This window comes from Oncorhynchus mykiss, unplaced genomic scaffold (genome assembly GCF_057628025.1).
Source record: "Oncorhynchus mykiss isolate SJ-2025 unplaced genomic scaffold, ASM5762802v1 scaffold103, whole genome shotgun sequence".
Lineage (NCBI taxonomy): Eukaryota > Metazoa > Chordata > Actinopteri > Salmoniformes > Salmonidae > Oncorhynchus > Oncorhynchus mykiss.
Window position 1 is genome coordinate 2,202,245 of NW_028322102.1, and position 22,153 is coordinate 2,224,397.

Below are 22,153 nucleotides of genomic sequence, written 5' to 3' on the forward strand. Positions count from 1 at the left end.
CTTCAAAGTGTGTCACTTTTAAAGGGCGTAACTTTGGAAATGAGCCTTTACATTTTGGTTGAGGACATGATTCGCTCTTCAGTGGGTCATTATCTCTCTCTCTCTCCATCATCAAACTGACCCGTGTCAAGACACACCGCAACAAACCACGATGCTGATTTTACTCCAGCTGATAAATGTATTATTGTTGACCAGCATTGGCTCCACTGATGCAGAGAAACTCTTCCACAGTCGGGATCATTCCGACCTAGAGATCCCCTCCTCTCACCAGGCTGAGCTCATAACAGACAAGGATACTGCAGAGGTAAAACTTGTATTTTCTCTCTCTCTCTCTCTCTCTCTCTCTCCAAGTAATCACTATTTTATTAGGTGCAAATGTGATGCTCAGCTATTCAATATATGGCATATTATACTGTCTGGCAGATTATACATTCAAAAGGTCAGAGATGCCCGATGAAGAAACACAACACAAGACAACATGCACCAACATGGTTTAAATCAATTTTAGATTAGACCTAATCTAGACTTTGTAAATCTACGTTTATAATTCATCAGAGATGTGTTGCACCACTTGATTTTAAGACTGGATTAATTCATCTAAGGTTAAATCACTAAACTATGATCAGTGATATGTGTCCTAATGGATTCACCATAGCAATATGTTGTAGTTCTATGGAAACAAACCAGCACTGGTCATTGCTAGCCTAGCCAGCAAAGTGACTTTTCACTTCAGGCTAAGGATGAAATTAATTGCACTTATCTGTCAAAGGATTTAGCTGGATAGTTGAGTTTAACGAACATGATAAACCACAGGAGATAAAATTGTTAATCACAATGAAAATAAAGGACATACAAATGATTCACACTGATATTTGATGCATTTAAACAGTGTCAGTTTAGATTTAATCCCAAAACTGAATTTAAATTAGTTTTTAAAACAATGGAGCAACAAGATTACATTTGATCTTGGTTTGAGTTGTAAATTAAATTTAGTTTAGAAGAAGGATTAGATTGAACTATGATTATTGATAACGAGGTTTAAGGTTCAGGGCAAAAACATTACTAGATAAACCTTGATTAAACCCAGTTTAAGAGTTGATCCATGTTGGTACAATCCACCCTGGGGGAATCAAATAGAATCAAATAGAATCAACAACATTACTAGATAAACCTTGATTAAACCCAGTTTAAGAGTTAATCCATGTTGGTACAATCCACCCTGGGGGAATCAAATAGAATCAAAAACATTACTAGATAAACCTTGATTAAACCCAGTTTAAGAGTTAATCCATGTTGGTACAATCCACCCTGGGGGAATCAAATAGAATCAAATAGAATCAATAACATTACTAGATAAACCTTGATTAAACCCAGTTTAAGAGTTAATCCATGTTGGTACAATCCACCCTGAGTGAATCAAATAGAATCAAATGAGCCAAAGGTTGTAGGAGTGTAAACTACATACCTGATAGCGTAGCTGCGATGGTCACCACCTCGTTCACACAATCAAACTCACAGGACGCCAGCAGAGCCTTGACCATCTGAGCGTCCAATGGCAACTCAGAGATTATGATCCCGATCTCTGATAGGTTCCCATCGTCGTCCAATGCCGCGAGGTAATCCAGCTCCTCTAGCGACTGCATCAGACCCTCTGGATCTGGATAGGAAGTAGACAACTTAGATCATAGATAATAAAATACAAGATCTGGATAGGAAGTAGACAACTTAGATCATATATAATAAAATATAAGATCTGGATAGGAAGTAGACAACTTAGATAATAGATCATAAAAGACAAGATCTGGATAGGAAGTAGACAACTTAGATAATAGATCATAAAATACAAGATCTGGAAAGGAAGTAGATCATCTTTTACATAATGGATAATAAAATACAAGATCTGGATAGGAAGTAGATCATCCTTTACATAATGGATAATAAAAGAGAAGATTTGGATAGGAAGTAGATCATCTTAAACTGGTAGCCAGACTAGTGGAATGTTATCTAAACAGACTGGTACCCAGACTAGAGGAATGCTATCTAAACAGACTGGTACCCAGACTAGAGGAATGTTATCTAAACAGACTAGAGGAATGTTATCTAAACAGACTAGTGGAATGTTATCTAAACAGAGTGGTACCCAGACTAGAGGAATGTTATCTAAACAGACTAGTGGAATGTTATCTAAACAGAGTGGTACCCAGACTAGAGGGATGATATCTAAACAGACTAGTGGAATGTTATCTAAACATAGTGGTACCCAGACTAGAGGAATGTTATCTAAACAGACTGGTACCCAGACTAGAGGAATGTTATCTAAACAGACTAGAGGAATGTTATCTAAACAGACTAGTGGAATGTTATCTAAACAGACTAGAGGAATGTTATCTAAACAGACTAGAGGAATGTTATCTAAACAGACTGGTACCCAGACTAGAGGAATGTTATCTAAACATACTGGTACCCAGACTAGAGGAATGTTATCTAAACAGACTAGAGTAATGTTATCTAAACAGACTAGAGGAATGATATCTAAACAGAGTGGTAGCCAGACTAGAGGAATGTTATCTAAACAGACTGGTACCCAGACTAGAGGAATGTTATCTAAACAGACTAGAGGAATGTTATCTAAACAGACTGGTAGCCAGACTAGAGGAATGTTATCTAAACAGACTGGTACCCAGACTAGAGGAATGTTATCTAAACATACTGGTACCCAGACTAGAGGAATGTCATCTAAACAGACTAGAGTAATGTTATCTAAACAGACTAGAGGAATGATATCTAAACAGAGTGGTAGCCAGACTAGAGGAATGTTATCTAAACAGACTGGTACCCAGACTAGAGGAATGTTATCTAAACAGACTAGAGGAATGTTATCTAAACAGACTGGTAGCCAGACTAGAGGAATGTTATCTAAACAGACTGGTAGCCAGACTAGAGGAATGTTATCTAAACAGACTGGTACCCAGACTAGTGGAATGTTACTTAAACAGACTAGAGGAATGTTATCTAAACAGACTGGTAGCCAGACTAGAGGAATGTTATCTAAACAGACTGGTACCCAGACTAGAGGAATGTTATCTAAACAGACTGGTACCCAGACTAGAGGAATGTTATCTAAACAGACTGGTAGCCAGACTAGAGTTATGTTATCTAAACAGACTGGTACCCAGACTAGAGGAATGTTATCTAAACAGAGTGGTACCCAGACTAGAGGAATGTTACCTAAACAGACTAGAGGAATGTTATCTAAACAGACTGGTACCCAGACTAGAGGAACGTTATCTAAACAGACTATAGGAATGTTATCTAAACAGACTGGTACCCAGACTTGTGGACTGTTACCTAAACAGACTGGTACCCAGACTAGAGGAATGTTATCTAAACAGACTGGTACCCAGACTAGAGGAATGTTATCTAAACAGACTAGAGGAATGTTATCTAAACAGACTGGTACCCAGACTAGAGGAATGTTATCTAAACAGACTAGAGGAATGTTATCTAAACAGACTGGTACCCAGACTAGAGGAATGTTATCTAAACAGACTGGTACCCAGACTAGAGGAATGTTATCTAAACAGAGTGGTACCCAGACTAGAGGAATGTTATCTAAACAGAGTGGTACCCAGACTAGAGGAATGTTATCTAAACAGACTAGAGGAATGTTATCTAAACAGAGTGGTAGCCAGACTAGAGGAATGTTATCTAAACAGACTGGTACCCAGACTAGAGGAATGTTATCTAAACAGACTAGAGGAATGTTATCTAAACAGACTAGAGGAATGTTATCTAAACAGAGTGGTACCCAGACTAGTGGAATGTTATCTAAACAGACTGGTACCCAGACTAGAGGAATGATATCTAAACAGACTAGAGGAATGTTATCTAAACAGACTAGAGGAATGTTATCTAAACAGACTAGAGGAATGTTATCTAAACAGACTAGAGGAATGTTATCTAAACAGACTGGTATCCAGACTAGGTTATTTCCTGTTAGATGTTCTAGAGGTGTTAGTTCTACCAGCTGTTTTAACAACATGCCATATTTCCAGCTATTTCTCTCAAGGTACGGCTTCATAAGACCGGTGAACTGGGAGGAGCTCCAGTTTGACCAATCAACAGGCATTTCTAACGATGAAGACTTCCCCGGGGAGGAAGACCTATCTGGGATACAGGAGGGAGACTCATCGTTGTCACGTGCAGAGACTGATGATGATGATGATGATGATGATGACGAAGACTCTCCAAATCCCACTGAAAGCCAAGCCTTCATCTCAGCTCTCAGAGACTTCCAGATGGTGTCCGGCCTGTCTGTCACAGGGCTGTTTGACGACGCCACCAAGGCTGCCATGAACAAGCCAAGGTGTGGGGTCCCAGATAAGGAGACGGATGATGCTACTGAGGAAGTACACAACTCCACCAGCTCAGCACTTGGTATCAACACCGCCACCTGGCTAACTAAGAACACAGACACCTCAGAATACTCTAACCAAACATTCAGTGGTGTTTTAAATGCCTCCGCTACTGATTACACAGTGGACAATAACATATTCACTGACCTTTCTAATGGCACTGATGGAAACTATACAGAGGTTGACAATTCATTCAGTGACATTTTTAATAGAACTGTTAGTACCCACAAAGGTGATATATCTGCCAGTAGCACAACAGAATACTACGACCCAGTCGGTGATACTCTCAATTATTCTGCTATGAACAACACAGAGAATAACAGCAATGCACACAGTCACACAGGGAACGACCCAACCAGTGCTACTGACAGACCTCATCAGAGACCTCCTCCTACCACTGCTACTGACAGACCTCATCAGAGCCCTCCTCCTACCACTGCTACTGACAGACCTCATCAGCGTCAGAGCCCTCTTCCTACCACTGCTACTGACAGACCTCATCAGAGCCCTCCTCCTAACACTGCTACTGACAGACCTCATCGGAGCCCTCCTCCTACCACTGCTACTGACAGACCTCATCAGAGGCCTCCTACTACAACTGCTAATGACAGACCTCATCGGAGCCCTCCTCCTACTACTGCTACTGACAGGCCTCATCAGAGGCCTCCTCCTACTACTGCTACTGACAGACCTCATCAGAGCCCTCCTCCTACCACTGCTACTGACAGACCTTATCGGAGCCCTCCTCCTACCACTGCTACTGACAGACCTCATCAGAGCCCTCCTACCACTGCTACTGACAGACCTCATCGGAGCCCTCTTACTACCACTGCTACTGACAGACCACATCAGAGCCCTCCTCCTACCACTGCTACTGACAGACCTCATCAGAGGCCTCCTCCTACCACTGCTAATGACAGACCTCATCGGAGCCCTCCTCCTACCACTGCTACTGACAGACCTGATCAGAGCCCTCCTCCTACCACTGCTACTGACAGACCTGATCAGAGCCCTCCTCCTACCACTGCTACTGACAGATCTCATAAGAGCCCTCCTCCTACCACTGCTACTGACAGACCTCATCAGCGTCAGAGCCCTCCTCCTATCACTGCTACTGATAGACCTCATCAGAGCCCTCCTCCTACCACTGCTACTGACAGACCTCATTGGAGCCCTCTTCCTACCACTGCTACTGACAGACCTCATCAGAGCCCTCCTACCACTGCTACTGACAGACCTCATCGGAGCCCTCTTACTACCACTGCTACTGACAGACCACATCAGAGCCCTCCTCCTACCACTGCTACTGACAGACCTCATCAGAGGCCTCCTCCTACCACTGCTAATGACAGATCTCATCGGAGCCCTCCTCCTACCACTGCTACTGACAGACCTGATCAGAGCCCTCCTCCTACCACTGCTACTGACAGATCTCATAAGAGCCCTCCTCCTACCACTGCTACTGACAGACCTCATCAGCGTCAGAGCCCTCCTCCTATCACTGCTACTGATAGACCTCATCAGAGCCCTCCTCCTACCACTGCTACTGACAGACCTCATCAGAGTCAGAGCCCTCCTCTTACCATTGCTACTGACAGACCTCATTGGAGCACTCCTACCACTGCTACTGACAGACCTCATCAGCGTCAGAACCCTCCTCCTACCACTGCTAATGACAGACCTCATTGGAGCCGCACTCCTACCACTGCTACTGACAGACCTCATCAGCGTCAGAGCCCTCCTCCTACCACTGCTAATGACAGACTTCATCGGAACCCTCCTCCTACCAGTGCTACTGACAGACCTCATTGGAGCCTAACTCCTACCACAGCTACTGACAGACCTCATCAGCGTCCGAGCCCTCCTCCTACCACTGCTAATGACAGACCTCATCAGAACCCTCCTCCTACCACTGCTAATGACAGACCTCATCAGAGCCCTCCTCCTACCACTGCTAATGACAGACCTCATCAGAGCCCTCCTCCTACCACTGCTACTGACAGACCTCATCAGAGCCCTCCTCCTACCACTGCTACTGACAGACCTCATCAGAGCCCTCCTCCTACCACTGCTACTGACAGACCTCATCGGAGCCCTCTTCCTACCACTGCTACTGACAGACCTCATCAGAGCGCTCCTACCACTGCTACTGACAGACCTCATCGGAGCCCTCTTACTACCACTGCTACTGACAGACCACATCAGAGCCCTCCTCCTACCACTGCTACTGACAGACCTCATCGGAGCCCTCTTCCTACCACTGCTACTGACAGACCTCATCAGAGCCCTCCTCCTACCACTGCTACTGACAGACCTCATCAGAGCCCTCCTCCTACCACTGCTACTGACAGACCTCATCGGAGCCCTCTTCCTACCACTGCTACTGACAGACCTCATCAGAGCCCTCCTCCTACCACTGCTACTGACAGACCTCATCGGAGCCCTCTTACTACCACTGCTACTGACAGACCACATCAGAGCCCTCCTCCTACCACTGCTACTGACAGACCTCATCGGAGCCCTCTTCCTACCACTGCTACTGACAGACCTCATCGGAGCCCTCCTCCTACCACTGCCACTGACAGACCTCATCAGAGCCCTCCTCCTACCACTGCTACTGACAGACCTCATCGGAGCACTCTTACTACCACTGCTACTGACAGACCTCATCAGCATCAGAACCGCGTGGCCTCACTGCTGTCCAAGCGGAGGCAGAAGAGACATGTGGGGAGACGTGCATGGGGAAACATGGCATTCTCCAAAATGGTGCTGAAGTGGAGGCTGATAGGTGAGGGTTACTATGAGGCTGATAGGTGAGGGTTACTATGAGACTGATAGGTGAGGGTTACTATGAGACTGATAGGTGAGGGTTACTATGAGGCTGATAGGGGAGGGTTACTATGAGGCTGATAGGTGAGGGTTACTATGAGGCTGATAGGTGAGGGTTACTATGAGGCTGATAGGTGAGGGTTACTATGAGGCTGATAGGTGAGGGTACTATGAGGCTGATAGGTGAGGGTTACTATGAGGCTGATAGGTGAGGGTTACTATGAGGCTGATAGGTGAGGGTTACTATGAGGCTGATAGGTGAGGGTACTATGAGGCTGATAGGTGAGGGTTACTATGAGGCTGATAGGTGAGGGTTACTATGAGGCTGATAGGTGAGGGTTACTATGAGGCTGATAGGTGAGGGTTACTATGAGGCTGATAGGTGAGGGTTACTATGAGGCTGATAGGTGAGGGTACTATGAGGCTGATAGGTGAGGGTTACTATGAGGCTGATAGGTGAGGGTTACTATGAGGCTGATAGGTGAGGGTTACTATGAGGCTGATAGGTGAGGGTACTATGAGGCTGATAGGTGAGGGTTACTATGAGGCTGATAGGTGAGGGTTACTATGAGGCTGATAGGTGAGGGTTACTATGAGGCTGATAGGTGAGGGTTACTATGAGGCTGATAGGTGAGGGTACTATGAGGCTGATAGGTGAGGGTTACTATGAGGCTGATAGGTGAGTGTTACTATGAGGCTGATAGGTGAGGGTTACTATGAGACTGATAGGTGAGGGTTACTATGAGGCCAGAGACCCGTCATATTCAACAGAGTGTGTGCTGGCCTTTGTTCATGTCTAGGAGAGGGTTATAGCAGTCAGCTGACCATACAGGACCAGAGACACATCATTAGCCTGGCCTTCAGGATGTGGAGCGAGGTGTCTCCCCTGGAGTTTATAGAGGACACATCCTCTCCCCTGGCGGATGTAGACATCAAACTGGGTTTTGGAACAGGTGGGTCTCGTATTAGCCTGGGCACCAGTCCATTTCTGCTAACATACCGGTCCTTACCAGTCCCTGTAATGCAATGACAAGTACAAGGACTGGAGTGTTCGTAAAAACAGACTGGTACCCAGTCTCGTCTCACATGCCTTGGTTTAGACAATATCACCTGTGTATTTGGGATGAATTGAATGTTATGAACAAATTGCATCTACTCTAGCCTGGTCCCAGACCTGTATATGCTCTCTTGTTGCCAGCTGGTAGGACAGCACAAGCAGATCACGGACCAGGCTTTCATTATGCTATATCTTCCCTGGAAATGGTTATTTTAAAAAAATGTATATCTTTACAGTTTGTAGAGGCAATGACGATAGATAGTGTGTCTTTTTCGTTGTGTTTCAACCATGCAGGGAGACACTTGGGATGCAACCAGAAGTTCGATGGTACTGGACGAGAGTTTGCTCACGCCTGGTTCCTGGGAGACATTCACTTCGATGACGATGAACATTTTACTGCACCTAACACTGGCAGTGGGATCAGCCTGCTCAAAGTGAGTGTGGGACAGGATGTTTTGATTCAAACATGATGGTTATCTGTAATATCTGATGGACTTGTGATTTTGTGTTGTACCTGCCTGCCTTCCCTGCGTTCATTTATAAGACAAACTACATTCATGTAAATATTAGAAAACACAGAAAACCTCAGGGCTGAGTGAGCACCATCAGGTAGGAGACAGGTAGCCTAGTGGTTAAATGTCAATGCTGAGTGAGCACTATCAGGTAGCCTAGTGGTTAAATGTCAGGGCTGAGTGAGCACCATCAGGTAGGAGACAGGTAGCCTAGTGGTTAAATGTCAATGCTGAGTGAGCACTATCAGGTAGCCTAGTGGTTAAATGTCAGGGCTGAGTGAGCACTATCAGCCTAGTGGTTAAATGTCAGGGCTGAGTGAGCACCATCAGGTAGGAGACAGGTAGCCTAGTGGTTAAATGTCAATGCTGAGTGAGCACTATCAGGTAGCCTAGTGGTTAAATGTCAGGGCTGAGTGAGCACTATCAGGTAGCCTAGTGGTTAAATGTCAGGGCTGAGTGAGCACTATCAGGTAGCCTAGTGGTTAAATGTCAGGGCTGAGTGAGCACTATCAGGTAGCCTAGTGGTTAAATGTCAGGGCTGAGTGAGCACTATCAGGTAGCCTAGTGGTTAAATGTCAGGGCTGAGTGAGCACTATCAGGTAGCCTAGTGGTTAAATGTCAGGGCTGGGTGAGCACTATCAGGTAGGAGACAGGTAGCCTAGTGGTTAAATGTCAATGCTGAGTGAGCACCATCAGGTAGCCTAGTGGTTAAATGTCAGGGCTGAGTGAGCACTATCAGGTAGCCTAGTGGTTAAATGTCAGGGCTGGGTGAGCACTATCAGGTAGGAGACAGGTAGCCTAGTGGTTAAATGTCAATGCTGAGTGAGCACCATCAGGTAGCCTAGTGGTTAAATGTCAGGGCTGAGTGAGCACCATCAGGTAGCCTAGTGGTTAAATGTCAGGGCTGAGTGAGCACTATCAGGTAGCCTAGTGGTTAAATGTCAGGGCTGAGTGAGCACTATCAGGTAGCCTAGTGGTTAAATGTCAGGGCTGAGTGAGCACTATCAGGTAGCCTAGTGGTTAAATGTCAGGGCTGGGTGAGCACTATCAGGTAGGAGACAGGTAGCCTAGTGGTTAAATGTCAGGGCTGAGTGAGCACCATCAGGTAGCCTAGTGGTTAAATGTCAGGGCTGAGTGAGCACTATCAGGTAGCCTAGTGGTTAAATGTCAGGGCTGAGTGAGCACCATCAGGTAGGAGACAGGTAGCCTAGTGGTTAAATGTCAGGGCTGAGTGAGCACTATCAGGTAGCCTAGTGGTTAAATGTCAGGGCTGAGTGAGCACCATCAGGTAGCCTAGTGGTTAAATGTCAGGGCTGAGTGAGCACTATCAGGTAGCCTAGTGGTTAAATGTCAGGGCTGAGTGAGCACCATCAGGTAGCCTAGTGGTTAAATGTCAGGGCTGAGTGAGCACTATCAGGTAGCCTAGTGGTTAAATGTCAGGGCTGAGTGAGCACTATCAGGTAGCCTAGTGGTTAAATGTCAGGGCTGGGTGAGCACTATCAGGTAGGAGACAGGTAGCCTAGTGGTTAAATGTCAGGGCTGAGTGAGCACCATCAGGTAGCCTAGTGGTTAAATGTCAGGGCTGAGTGAGCACTATCAGGTAGCCTAGTGGTTAAATGTCAGGGCTGAGTGAGCACCATCAGGTAGGAGACAGGTAGCCTAGTGGTTAAATGTCAGGGCTGAGTGAGCACTATCAGGTAGCCTAGTGGTTGAATGTCCAGGCTGAGTGAGCACTATCTGGTAGCCTAGTGGTTGGGCCAGTAACTGAAAAGTTAATGGTTTGAGTCCCCAAGTCGACGAGGTGAAAAATCTGTCAGTGTTCCCTTAAGCAAGGTACTTAACCCTAATTGCACCTGTAATTTAGTCAAATGTAATTACCCCTGAATACTACCGTTGGTTTCCCACCCGTCAGGTGGCAGTGCATGAGATAGGCCACGTCCTGGGTCTGCCTCACATCTACAGGACTGGTTCCATTATGCAACCCAGTTACCTGCCCCAGGAATCAGGCTTCGAGATCAACTGGATGGACAGGAAGTCCATACAGCACCTCTATGGTAGGACAGAGCCACCGAATGTGAAAGTTGTGGAAACATTACCACCTAGTGGACGAAATAGGAATATACTACCTGCCTACCTACTTACCTACACCTGTCTACCTACCTACCTACCTACCTACCTACACCTGTCTACCTACCTACCTACCTACCTACACCTGTCTACCTACCTACCTACCTACCTACACCTGTCTACCTAACTACACCTGCCTACCTACCTACCTACCTACCTACCTACACCTGTTTACCTACCTACCTACCTACCTACCTACACCTGTCTACCTACCTACCTACCTACCTACACCTGTTTACCTACCTACCTACCTACCTACACCTGTCTACCTACCTACCTACCTACCTACCTACACCTGTCTACCTACCTACCTACCTACCTACCTACCTACACCTGTTTACCTACCTACCTACCTACCTACCTACCTACCTACACCTGTCCACCTACCGTCTGGCTACCTGGCTATCTGTCAACTCCTCTTCTATCTGTTTGTCTGGTCTGTTTCCTTCTAGGGGGCTGTAAGGTTCAACAGTCTGGTCTGTTTCCCTCTAGGGGGCTGTAAGGTTCAACAGTCTAGTCTGTTTCCTTCTAGGGGGCTGTAAGGTTCAACAGTCTGGTCTGTTTCCCTCTATGGGGCTGTACGGTTCAACAGTCTGGTCTGTTTCCCTCTAGGGGGGCTGTAAGGTTCAACAGTCTTGTCTGTTTCCCTCTAGGGGGCTGTAAGGTTCAACAGTCTGGTCTGTTTCCCTCTAGGGCGGCTGTAAGGTTCAACACAGTGTCTGGTCTGTTTCCCTCTAGGGGGCTGTAAGGTTCAACAGTCTGGTCTGTTTCCCTCTAGGGGGCTGTAGGTTCAACAGTCTGGTCTGTTTCCCTCTAGGGGGGCTGTAAGGTTCAACAGTCTGGTCTGTTTCCCTCTAGGGGGCTGTAGGTTCAACAGTCTGGTCTGTTTCCCTCTAGGGGGGCTGTAAGGTTCAACACAGTGTCTGGTCTGTTTCCCTCTAGGGGGCTGTAAGGTTCAACAGTCTGGTCTGTTTCCCTCTAGGGGGCTGTAGGTTCAACAGTCTGGTCTGTTTCCCTCTAGGGGGGCTGTAAGGTTCAACAGTCTGGTCTGTTTCCCTCTAGGGGGCTGTAGGTTCAACAGTCTGGTCTGTTTCCCTCTAGGGGGCTGTAAGGTTCAACAGTCTGGTCTGTTTCCCTCTAGGGGGCTGTAGGTTCAACAGTCTGGTCTGTTTCCCTCTAGGGGGCTGTAAGGTTCAACAGTCTGGTCTGTTTCCCTCTAGGGGGCTGTAAGGTTCAACAGTCTGGTCTGTTTCCCTCTATGGGGCTGTACGGTTCAACAGTCTGGTCTGTTTCCCTCTAGGGGGGCTGTAAGGTTCAACAGTCTTGTCTGTTTCCCTCTAGGGGGCTGTAAGGTTCAACAGTCTGGTCTGTTTCCCTCTAGGGGGGCTGTAAGGTTCAACACAGTGTCTGGTCTGTTTCCCTCTAGGGGGCTGTAAGGTTCAACAGTCTGGTCTGTTTCCCTCTAGGGGGGCTATAAGGTTCAACACAGTGTCTGGTCTGTTTCCCTCTAGGGGGCTGTAAGGTTCAACAGTCTGGTCTGTTTCCCTCTAGGGGGCTGTAGGTTCAACAGTCTAGTCTGTTTCCCTCTAGGGGGCTGTAAGGGTCAGTTCAACACAGTGTTTGACTGGATCAGGAAGGAGAGAACCCAGTACGGTTCAACACAGTGTCTGGTCTGTTTCCCTCTAGGGGGCTGTACGGGTCAGTTCAACACAGTGTTTGACTGGATCAGGAAGGAGAGAACCCAGTACGGTGAGGTGGTGATTCGTTTCAACACCTACTTCATGAGGGACGGCTGGTACTGGCTCTATGAGAACAGGTAAAAACAGACAATGACAATCTTAAAGTTTACCTTTCCATTAGTCAGCACCTCTTCAACAACTTTGGGTGGGTGTCAATTAATTCCTACAGACCAACAACTATATATGTGTATTTTGAAAACAATGAGGTAGACTTCCTAAATTGTCATTATAAAAAGTATGGAAAAGAGGTTGAAATATATATATATATATACAGTACCAGTCAAAAGTTCCAGAACACCTACTCATCCTACTCATTCAAGAATTTTCTTTATTTGTACTATTTTCTATATTGTAGAATAATAGTGAAGACATCAACACTATGAAATAGCACATATGGAATCATGTGTCAACTTGAGGTCTGTTATTGTGAAGTGGCAACGTCTAGGAGCAACAATAGCTAAGCCGCAAAGTGGTAGGCCACACAAGCTCACAGAACGAGACCAGCGAGTGCCAAACTGCCTCTGGAAGCAACGTCAGCACAAGAACTGTTAGTCGGGAGCTTCATGAAATGGGTTTCCATGGCCGAGCATCCGCACACAAGCCTAAGATCACCATGCTCAACGCCAAGCGTCGGCTGGAGTGGTGTAAAGTTCGCCGCCATTGGACTCTGGAGAAGTGGAAACGCGTTCTCTGGAGTGATGAATCACGCTTCACCATCTGGCAGTCCGATGGACGAATCTGGGTTTGGCGGATGCCAGAAGAACGCTACCTGCCCCATTGCATAGTGCCTTGGTGGAGGACGAGTAATGGTCTAGGGCTGTCTTCCATGGTTTGGGCCCCTTAGTTCCAGTCAAGGAAAATCTTAACGCTACAGCATACAATGATGACCTTCTAGATGATTCTGTTCTTCCAACTTTGTGGCAACAGTTTGGGGAAGGCCCTTTCCTGTTTCAGCAGGACAATGCCCCCCCCCCCCCCCCCCCCCCCATGCACAAAGCAAGGTTCATACATAAATGGTTTGTCGACATCGGTGGGGAAGAAGTTGACTGGCCTGCACTGAGCCCTGACCTCAACCCCATCGAACACCTTTGGGTGGAATTGGAAGGCCGAATGCGAGCCAGGCCTAATCGCCCAACATCTGTGCCCGACCTCACTAATGCTCTTGTGGCTGAATGGAAGTCAGTCCCCGCAGCAATGTTCCAACATCTGGTGGAAAGCCTTCCCAGAAGAGTGGAGGCTGTTCTAGCAGCAATGTTCCAACATCTAGTGGAAAGCCTTCCCAGAAGAGTGGAGGCTGTTATAGCTGCAATGATCCTACATCTAGTGGAAAGCCTTCCCAGAAGAGTGGAGGCTGTTATAGCAGCAAAGGGAGGGACCAACTCCATATTAATGCCCATGATTATGTAATGAGATGTTGGACAAGCAGGTGTCCACATACTTTTGGTCATGTAGTGTATGTTCAACTACATTCATTGTGTTTTATACACATTCCCCAAAAATATAAAGATAAATATCTTTATTTTTCAAAACGCACGTAAATATATGGTCCTTCATTGTAAGGGTTGAAATCATTCCTCTCTCTGTATGAGGACAGGACCAACCGAACCCGCTATGGTGACCCGGTGGCTCTTCAGGTGGGCTGGCGCGGCATACCCCCCGACGGGGTAGACGCATGTGTTCACGTGTGGAACAGGAACACTGATGCTGTCTACTTCTTTAAAGGTAATGGAACTGACTAGTGTAAACCTGTCTGTCTGTCTGTCTGTCTGTCTGTCTGTCTGTCTGTCTGTCTCTGTCTCTCTCTCTCTGTCTCTCTGTCTGTCTCTCTGTCTGTCTCTGTCTCTCTCTCTCTCTCTCTCGACTGTGGTTCCTTCTGTTAGAGGCTTGAGTCTCCCTCTTGACTGTGTCTTCATCTGTTAGAGGGTTGAGTCTCCCTCTTGACTGTGGCTCCATCTGTTGGGGACTTGAGTCTCTCTTGACTGTGTTTCCATCTGTTAGAGGCTTGAGTCTCCCTCTTGACTGTGGCTCCATCTGTTACAGACTTGAGTCTCCCTCTTGATTGTGTTTCCATCTGTTAGAGGCTTGAGTCTCCCTCTTGACTGTGTTTCCTTCTGTTAGAGGGTTGAGTCTCCCTCTTGACTGTGGCTCCATCTGTTGGGGACTTGAGTCTCCCTCTTGACTGTGTTTCCATCTGTTAAAGACTTGAGTCTCCCTCTTGACTGTGTTTCCATCTGTTAAAGACTTGAGTCTCCTCTTGACTGTGGTTCCATCTGTTAGAGACTTGAGTCTCCCTCTTGACTGTGTTTCCATCTGTTGGGGACTTGAGTCTCCCTCTTGACTGTGTTTCCATCTATAGGAGGCTTGAGTCTCCCTCTTGACGTTCAACTCTGGCTGTAAATCGTAGTCATATGGCTGTTTTAATTGATTATTATTTTTTTTATTTTTTTTAAGTGATTTGAAATGATCTCTGTTATGAAAATATCCGTAGAAGTTGAATAAATATATTTGTATGAATATCTCCTTGTGTACACTAGGCACCCAGTACTGGAGGTATGACGATGACAACGACCAGGTGTTTACAGTGGACCCTGAGGGACACCTCTACCCTAGACTCATCTCTGAGGGGTTCCCAGGGGTACCCAGTCCTATAGACACAGCCTTCTATGACAGGAGGGACTACCACATCTACTTCTTCAAGGGCACCTATGTAAGTCATTAACATATTTTAATTAGCCATATGTCATTAACATATTGTTGATTTGACATGTGTCATTAACATATTGTTGATTAGCCATGTGTCATTAACATATTTTAATTAGCCATATGTCATTAACATATTGTTGATTTGGCATATGTCATTAACATATTGTTGATTTGACATATGTCATTAACATATTGTTGATTAGCCATATGTCATTAACATATTGTTGATTAGCCATATGTCATTAACATGTCATTAACATATTTTAATTAGCCATATGTCATTAACATATTGTTGATTTGGCATATGTCATTAACATATTGTTGATTTGACATATGTCATTAACATATTGTTGATTAGCCATATGTCATTAACATGTCATTAACATATTGTTGATTAGCCATATGTCATTAACATGTCATTAACATATTGTTGATTAGCCATATGTCATTAACATGTCATTAACATATTGTTGATTTGGCATATGTCATTAACATATTGTTGATTTGACATATGTCATTAACATATTGTTGATTTGACATATGTCATTAACATATTGTTGATTTGGCATATGTCATTAACATATTGTTGATTAGCCATATGTCATTAACATATTGTTGATTAGCCATATGTCATTAACATATTGTTGATTAGCCATATGTCATTAACATATTGTTGATTAGCCATGTCATTAACATATTGTTGATTAGCCATATGTAATTAACATATTGTTGATTAGCCATATGTCATTAACATATTGTTGATTTGACATATGTCATTAACATATTGTTGATTAGCCATGTCATTAACATATTGTTGATTAGCCATATGTAATTAACATATTGTTGATTAGCCATATGTCATTAACATATTGTTGATTTGACATATGTCATTAACATATTGTCGATTAGCCATATGTAATTAACATATTGTTTATTAGCCATATGTCATTAACATATTGTTGATTAGCCATGTGTCATTAACATATTGTTGATTTGACATATGTCATTAACATACTGTTGATTTGACATATGTCATTAACATACTGTTAATTTGACATATGTCATTAACATATTGTTGATTTGACATGTGTCATTAACATATTGTTGATTTGACATGTGTCATTAACATATTGTTGATTTGACATGTGTCATTAACATATTGTTGATTTGACATGTGTCATTAACATATTGTTGATTTGACATATGTCATTAACATACTGTTGATTTGACATATGTCATTAACATATTGTTGATTAGCCATGTCATTAACATATTGTTGATTAACCATGTCATTAACATATTGTTAATTTGACATATGTCATTAACATATTGTTAATTTGACATATGTCATTAACATATTGTTGATTTGACATGTGTCATTAACATATTGTTGATTTGACATGTGTCATTAACATATTGTTGATTTGACATGTGTCATTAACATATTGTTGATTTGACATATGGCATTAACATATTGTTGATTTGACATGTGTCATTAACATATTGTTGATTTGACATGTGTCATTAACATATTGTTGATTTGACATGTGTCATTAACATATTGTTGATTTGACATATGTCATTAACATATTGTTGATTTGACGTATGTCATTAACATGTTGTTGATTTGACATATGTCATTAACATATTGTTGATTTGACATGTCATTAACATATTGTTGATTTGACATGTGTCATTAACATATTGTTGATTTGACATGTGTCATTAACATATTGTTGATTTGACATATGTCATTAACATATTGTTGATTTGACGTATGTCATTAACATGTTGTTGATTTGACATATGTCATTAACATATTGTTGATTTGACATGTCATTAACATATTGTTGATTTGACATGTGGCATTAACATATTGTTGATTTGACATGTGTCATTAACATGGCATTAACATATTGTTGATTTGACATGTGTCATTAACATGGCATTAACATATTGTTGATTTGACGTGTCATTAACATATTGTTGATTTGACATGTCATTAACATATTGTTGATTTGACATGTCATTAACATATTGTTGATTTGACATGTGGCATTAACATATTGTTGATTTGACATGTGTCATTAACATGTCATTAACATATTGTTGATTTGACATATGTCATTAACATATTGTTGATTTGACATGTCATTAACATATTGTTGATTTGACATGTCATTAACATATTGTTGATTTGACATGTGGCATTAACATATTGTTGATTTGACATGTGTCATTAACATATTGTTGATTTGACATATGGCATTAACATATTGTTGATTAGCCATATGTAATTAACATATTGTTGATTTGACATATGTCATTAACATATTGTCGATTAGCCATATGTCATTAACATATTGTTTATTAGCCATATGTCATTAACATATTGTTGATTAGCCATGTGTCATTAACATATTGTTGATTTGACATATGTCATTAACATACTGTTGATTTGACATATGTCATTAACATATTGTTGATTTGACATGTGGCATTAACATATTGTTGATTTGACATGTGTCATTAACATGGCATTAACATATTGTTGATTTGACATGTGTCATTAACATGGCATTAACATATTGTTGATTTGACATGTGAAATTAACATGGCATTAACATATTGTTGATTTGACATGTCATTAACATATTGTTGATTTATGTTTAATATTCTTTATTAATCTCCTTCCTGTTTTATTTTTCATTTATCTGCTTGATGTGGTTGTTTAAAGGTGAAGTGTTGAGAGATTTTTATAAGCGTTTTAAATAAATAAATGATACATTTGAAATGTTCCTCAGCAGAAAAGCACCATGAAAACGGTTCAGTAAAAGGCTACATTATTCCCCTCGGAGTTTAAACACTCCTCCTTTAATATTCCCCCAAGTATATCCAAGTGGACAGAGAGGAGGGAAAAAAATGCCTGAATCAATTGTTAATTAAAACACGTGAAAATATTGTGTCATGAAATCCCCGTCGGAGTTGTTTGTTTTGATAAACTGAACATTTACCATCTTGTTGTTTCGTCCCATTTATCACCGGCCTCGTTTACATGTTTTTCAACTGTTCTTTATTTTGGTCCTCCGCCTGGCATCTAAACATGTGTTCCGACAGGTGTATGTGTTCGACGTGACAGCCAACCGCGTGTCCCCAGGCTTCCCCAGGAAGATCACAGCTGTGTTCCCAGCAGTAGTGTCTGGGGATCACCCGGGCGGTAGCATAGACGCCGCCTACTTCTCCTACACGCACAACGCTGTCTTCCTGTTCAAGGATACGCAGTTCTGGAAGGTGGTGGGGAGGAGCAGAGACCGCTGGAGGAGACCGGCGCTGCCACGCAACGGCCTGCTGCCACACAGGAAGGTGGAGGAACAGTGGTTTGACATTTGTAACGTTCACCCCTCGGCTCTGAAAGTGGCCCGTCGATGAGAGGGGGGGGGGGGGCTATAAGGATTCTGTGGGATTAGGGGATACTGGACCCAGATCGGATGGCACTCGTACCAACTCTAAACATGACACTGAGCGAGGAGCACAGACTGGCCCCGTAGCCATGACAACAGAGTTCCTAAGGTGACTGCTGGTTTCACAGTAAACTGACTTATATCCATTACATAATAAATATGTATTAGTCTACAACACATTTCATTCATTATGATAACTATTGTTAACTATTATCAACCTTGTACATGTCCACAATATATATTTAGTTGTTTCAAAAACATTGTTAATTTAATAGTTTAATGGCCACGATTACAGACACCTGTGTCTTTTGAGACTATATAAACGAGTCATCCCGCAGTGTTTATACCCTGATGAAGACGGCTTGGCTGTCGAAACGTTGGACATTTGCATCTGAGCTCCTAGAGTGGTGAGGATCTCCTTTATTTTTATATTGTAATAGTTTACACAATATGTCGTTGAAGACAATAATGCCTTTTTTGGGCATGTTCTTATTTTTTTCTATGTTGTAAAAGTTTTATTTATATAAAATCAGTTGTGTTATATGGACTGAATTGAATTGACAAAAACAACTCTGAAAACGCAGTTTTTATTTAGACTGAGATCAGATACATGTTCCCTATTAAAGACTTGTAACAAACACAAACAATGCTGCTGTTGTCTTGGCTTCATTTATCAACACCACAGAACACATTCTGGAATGATTGATTGGTGAAATCTCTACGGTGTGCACCTGCACGGGAAATCCTGGGAATTTATTGAAAGTGCCTGGAATTTTGCAAACCTAATCAAAATACACTGTTTTGCAATGGTCTACAGTAGCCTCAACAGAACTCTGTAGGGTAGCACCATGGTGTAGCCCGGAGGACAGCTAGCTTCTGTCCTCCTCTGGGTACATTGACTTCAAATCAAATGTATTTGTCACATACACATGGTTAGCAGATGTTAATGCGAGTGTAGTGAAATGCTTGTGCTTCTTTTTTTTTTTTTTTTTTTTTTTTTTTTTTTTTTTACCTTTATTTAACCAGGCAAGTCAGTTAAGAACAAATTCTTATTTTCAATGACGGCCTGGGAACAGTGGGTTAACTGCCTGTTCAGGGGCAGAACGACAGATTTGTACCTTGTCAGCTCGGGGGTTTGAACTCGCAACCTTCCGGTTACTAGTCCAACGCTCTAACCACTAGGCTACCCTGCCGCCCTTCTAGTTCCGACAATGCAGTAATAACCAACGAGTAATCTAACCTAACAATTCCAAAACTTCTACCTTATACACACAAGTGTAGGGGGATAAAGAATATGTACATAAAGATATATGAATGAGTGATGGTACAGAACGGCATAGGCAAGATGCAGTAGATGGTATCGAGTACAGTATATACATATGAGATGAGTAACGTAGGGTATGTAAACAAAGTGGCATAGTTTAAAGTGGTTAGTGATACATGTATTACATAAAGATGTAGTAGATGATATAGAGTACAGTATATACATATACATATGAGATGAATAATGTAGGGTAAGTAACATTATATAAGGTAGCATTGTTTAAAGTAGCTAGTGATATATTTTACATCAATTCCCATTATTAAAGTAGCTGGAGTTGAGTCAGTGTGTTGGCAGCAGTGGCAGTGGCTCGGGTGGTTGTTGTCCTTGATGATCTTTATGGCCTTCCTGTGACATCGGGTGGTGTAGGTGTCCTGGAGGGCAGGTATTGCCCCCGGTGATGCGTTGTGCATACCTCACTACCCTCTGGAGAGCCTTACGGTTGTGGGCGGAGCAGTTGCCGTACCAGGCGGTGATACAGCCCGACAGGATGCTCTCGATTGTGCATCTGTAGAAGTTTGTGAGTGTTTTTGGTGACAAGCCGAATTTCTTCATCCTCCTGAGGCGCTGCTGCGCCTTCTTCGCGATGCTGTCTGTGTGGGTGGACCAATTCAGTTTGTCTGTGATGTGTACGCCGAGGAACTTAAAACTTACTACCCTCTCCACTACTGTCCCATCAGCACATAACTTAGGAGGCTCATTGTTCTCACCCCCTTCCATAGACTTACACAGTAACTGTGACAAGTTCTGGAGGATGTCCGCCAACCTATCAGAGCTCTTGCAGCTTGAACTGACATGTTGTCCACCCAATCAAAGGATCAGAGAATGAACCTAGTACTGAAAGCATAAGCTACTGCTAGCTAGCACTGTAGTTCATAAAATGTGGTGAGAAGTTGGCTCAAAGAGAGAAAGACAATAGTTGAACAGTTTTTAACAAAGTAGCAAGAGAGTCATTTTTTTCAGTTTCACTTACTTAGCTAGCAAATGCAGCTAGCTTATATAGCCTACTCAAACACCCTGCTCAAACAGAGAGATGCTATGTTAGCTAGCTGACTATGACTTTTCAACACGACACCGGAACTCTTCCAAGTCGAGGTAAGTGGGAGTAGACGTAGCAGTGAATGGTGAGTGAGATCCTCGTTGACCCTCCGGAGGACCTTGAACAGCCCCCACGAACTGGGGGCTCGGCGTCTTACAGGACAGGCGGAGTGGGAGGTTCCTGGTGGGGCTCAGCGTCTTACAGGACAGACGGAGTGGGAGGTTCCTGGTGGGGCTCAGCGTCTTACAGGACAGGCGGAGTGGGAGGTTCCTGGTGGGGCTCAGCGTCTTACAGGACAGGCAGAGTGGGAGGTTCCTGGTGGGGCTCAGCGTCTTACAGGACAGGCGGAGTGGGAGGTTCCTGGTGGGGCTCAGCGTCTTACAGGACAGGCGGAGTGGGAGGTTCCTGGTGGGGCTCAGCGTCTTACAGGACAGGCGGAGTGGGAGGTTCCTGGTGGGGATCCAGATCTCCAGGATGGAACATGGGAAGCTGTCTGCTCCTTCTGGCGGCGGACGGCACGCTGGAGCCTCACTTGGGCATCGTTCCAAACCTCTTCTGCTCGCCTGAACCACTTGTCCACTGCAGGAGATTTGGTCTGGCTCTGGGTCCACAGAGACTGGGCTGGATGATAGCCCAGAACACACTTGAAGGGAGTCAGTCCGGTGGAGGAGTTGCGCAATGATTTCTGAGCATACTCCGCCCAGGGAATGAATCGGGCCCACTCCCCTTGCCAGTCCTGGCAGTGACTCCTCAGGGACCTCCTCGGATCTCCATCTGTCCATTAGACTAAGGCTGGTACCCGGAAGTGAGGCTGACCGTGACTTTCAGCTTCTCCATGACGTGATTTGGGGGCCATGATTGGAGACGATGTCCTCCGGAAGGACATAGTGCCGGAAGACCTGCTGGAACAGTGCCTCGGCGACCTGGGAGACCAGAGAGAGGGATAAAAC

General features: G+C 44.0%; 1 protein-coding gene across 1 annotated transcript; it reads left to right on the forward strand.

Annotated features, from left to right (window-relative positions):
• Positions 1–75: 75 nt before the first annotated feature.
• On the forward strand, positions 76–18,888 carry LOC110515887 (uncharacterized). Its single transcript, XM_090228901.1, has 9 exons — positions 76–304; positions 4,056–7,203; positions 8,045–8,197; positions 8,596–8,735; positions 10,726–10,867; positions 12,627–12,756; positions 14,274–14,401; positions 15,214–15,386; positions 18,500–18,888. The coding sequence occupies exons 1-9, from the start codon at positions 152–154 to the stop codon at positions 18,809–18,811; spliced, it is 4,479 nt and encodes a 1,492-aa protein (XP_090085027.1). The 5' UTR covers positions 76–151; the 3' UTR covers positions 18,812–18,888.
• The last annotated feature ends 3,265 nt before the right edge of the window (positions 18,889–22,153 follow it).

What these genes read in the sequence shown, in the direction of transcription:
- LOC110515887 (XM_090228901.1), top strand. Translation starts at nt 152, where the DNA reads ATGCTGATTTTACTCCAGCTGATAAATGTATTATTGTTGACCAGCATT. An exon ending in CAGACAAGGATACTGCAGAG is followed by an intron (nt 305 to 4,055) that starts GTAAAACTTGTA and finishes CCATATTTCCAG; the next exon opens with CTATTTCTCTCAAGGTACGG. An exon ending in TACTGGCTCTATGAGAACAG is followed by an intron (nt 12,757 to 14,273) that starts GTAAAAACAGAC and finishes GTATGAGGACAG; the next exon opens with GACCAACCGAACCCGCTATG.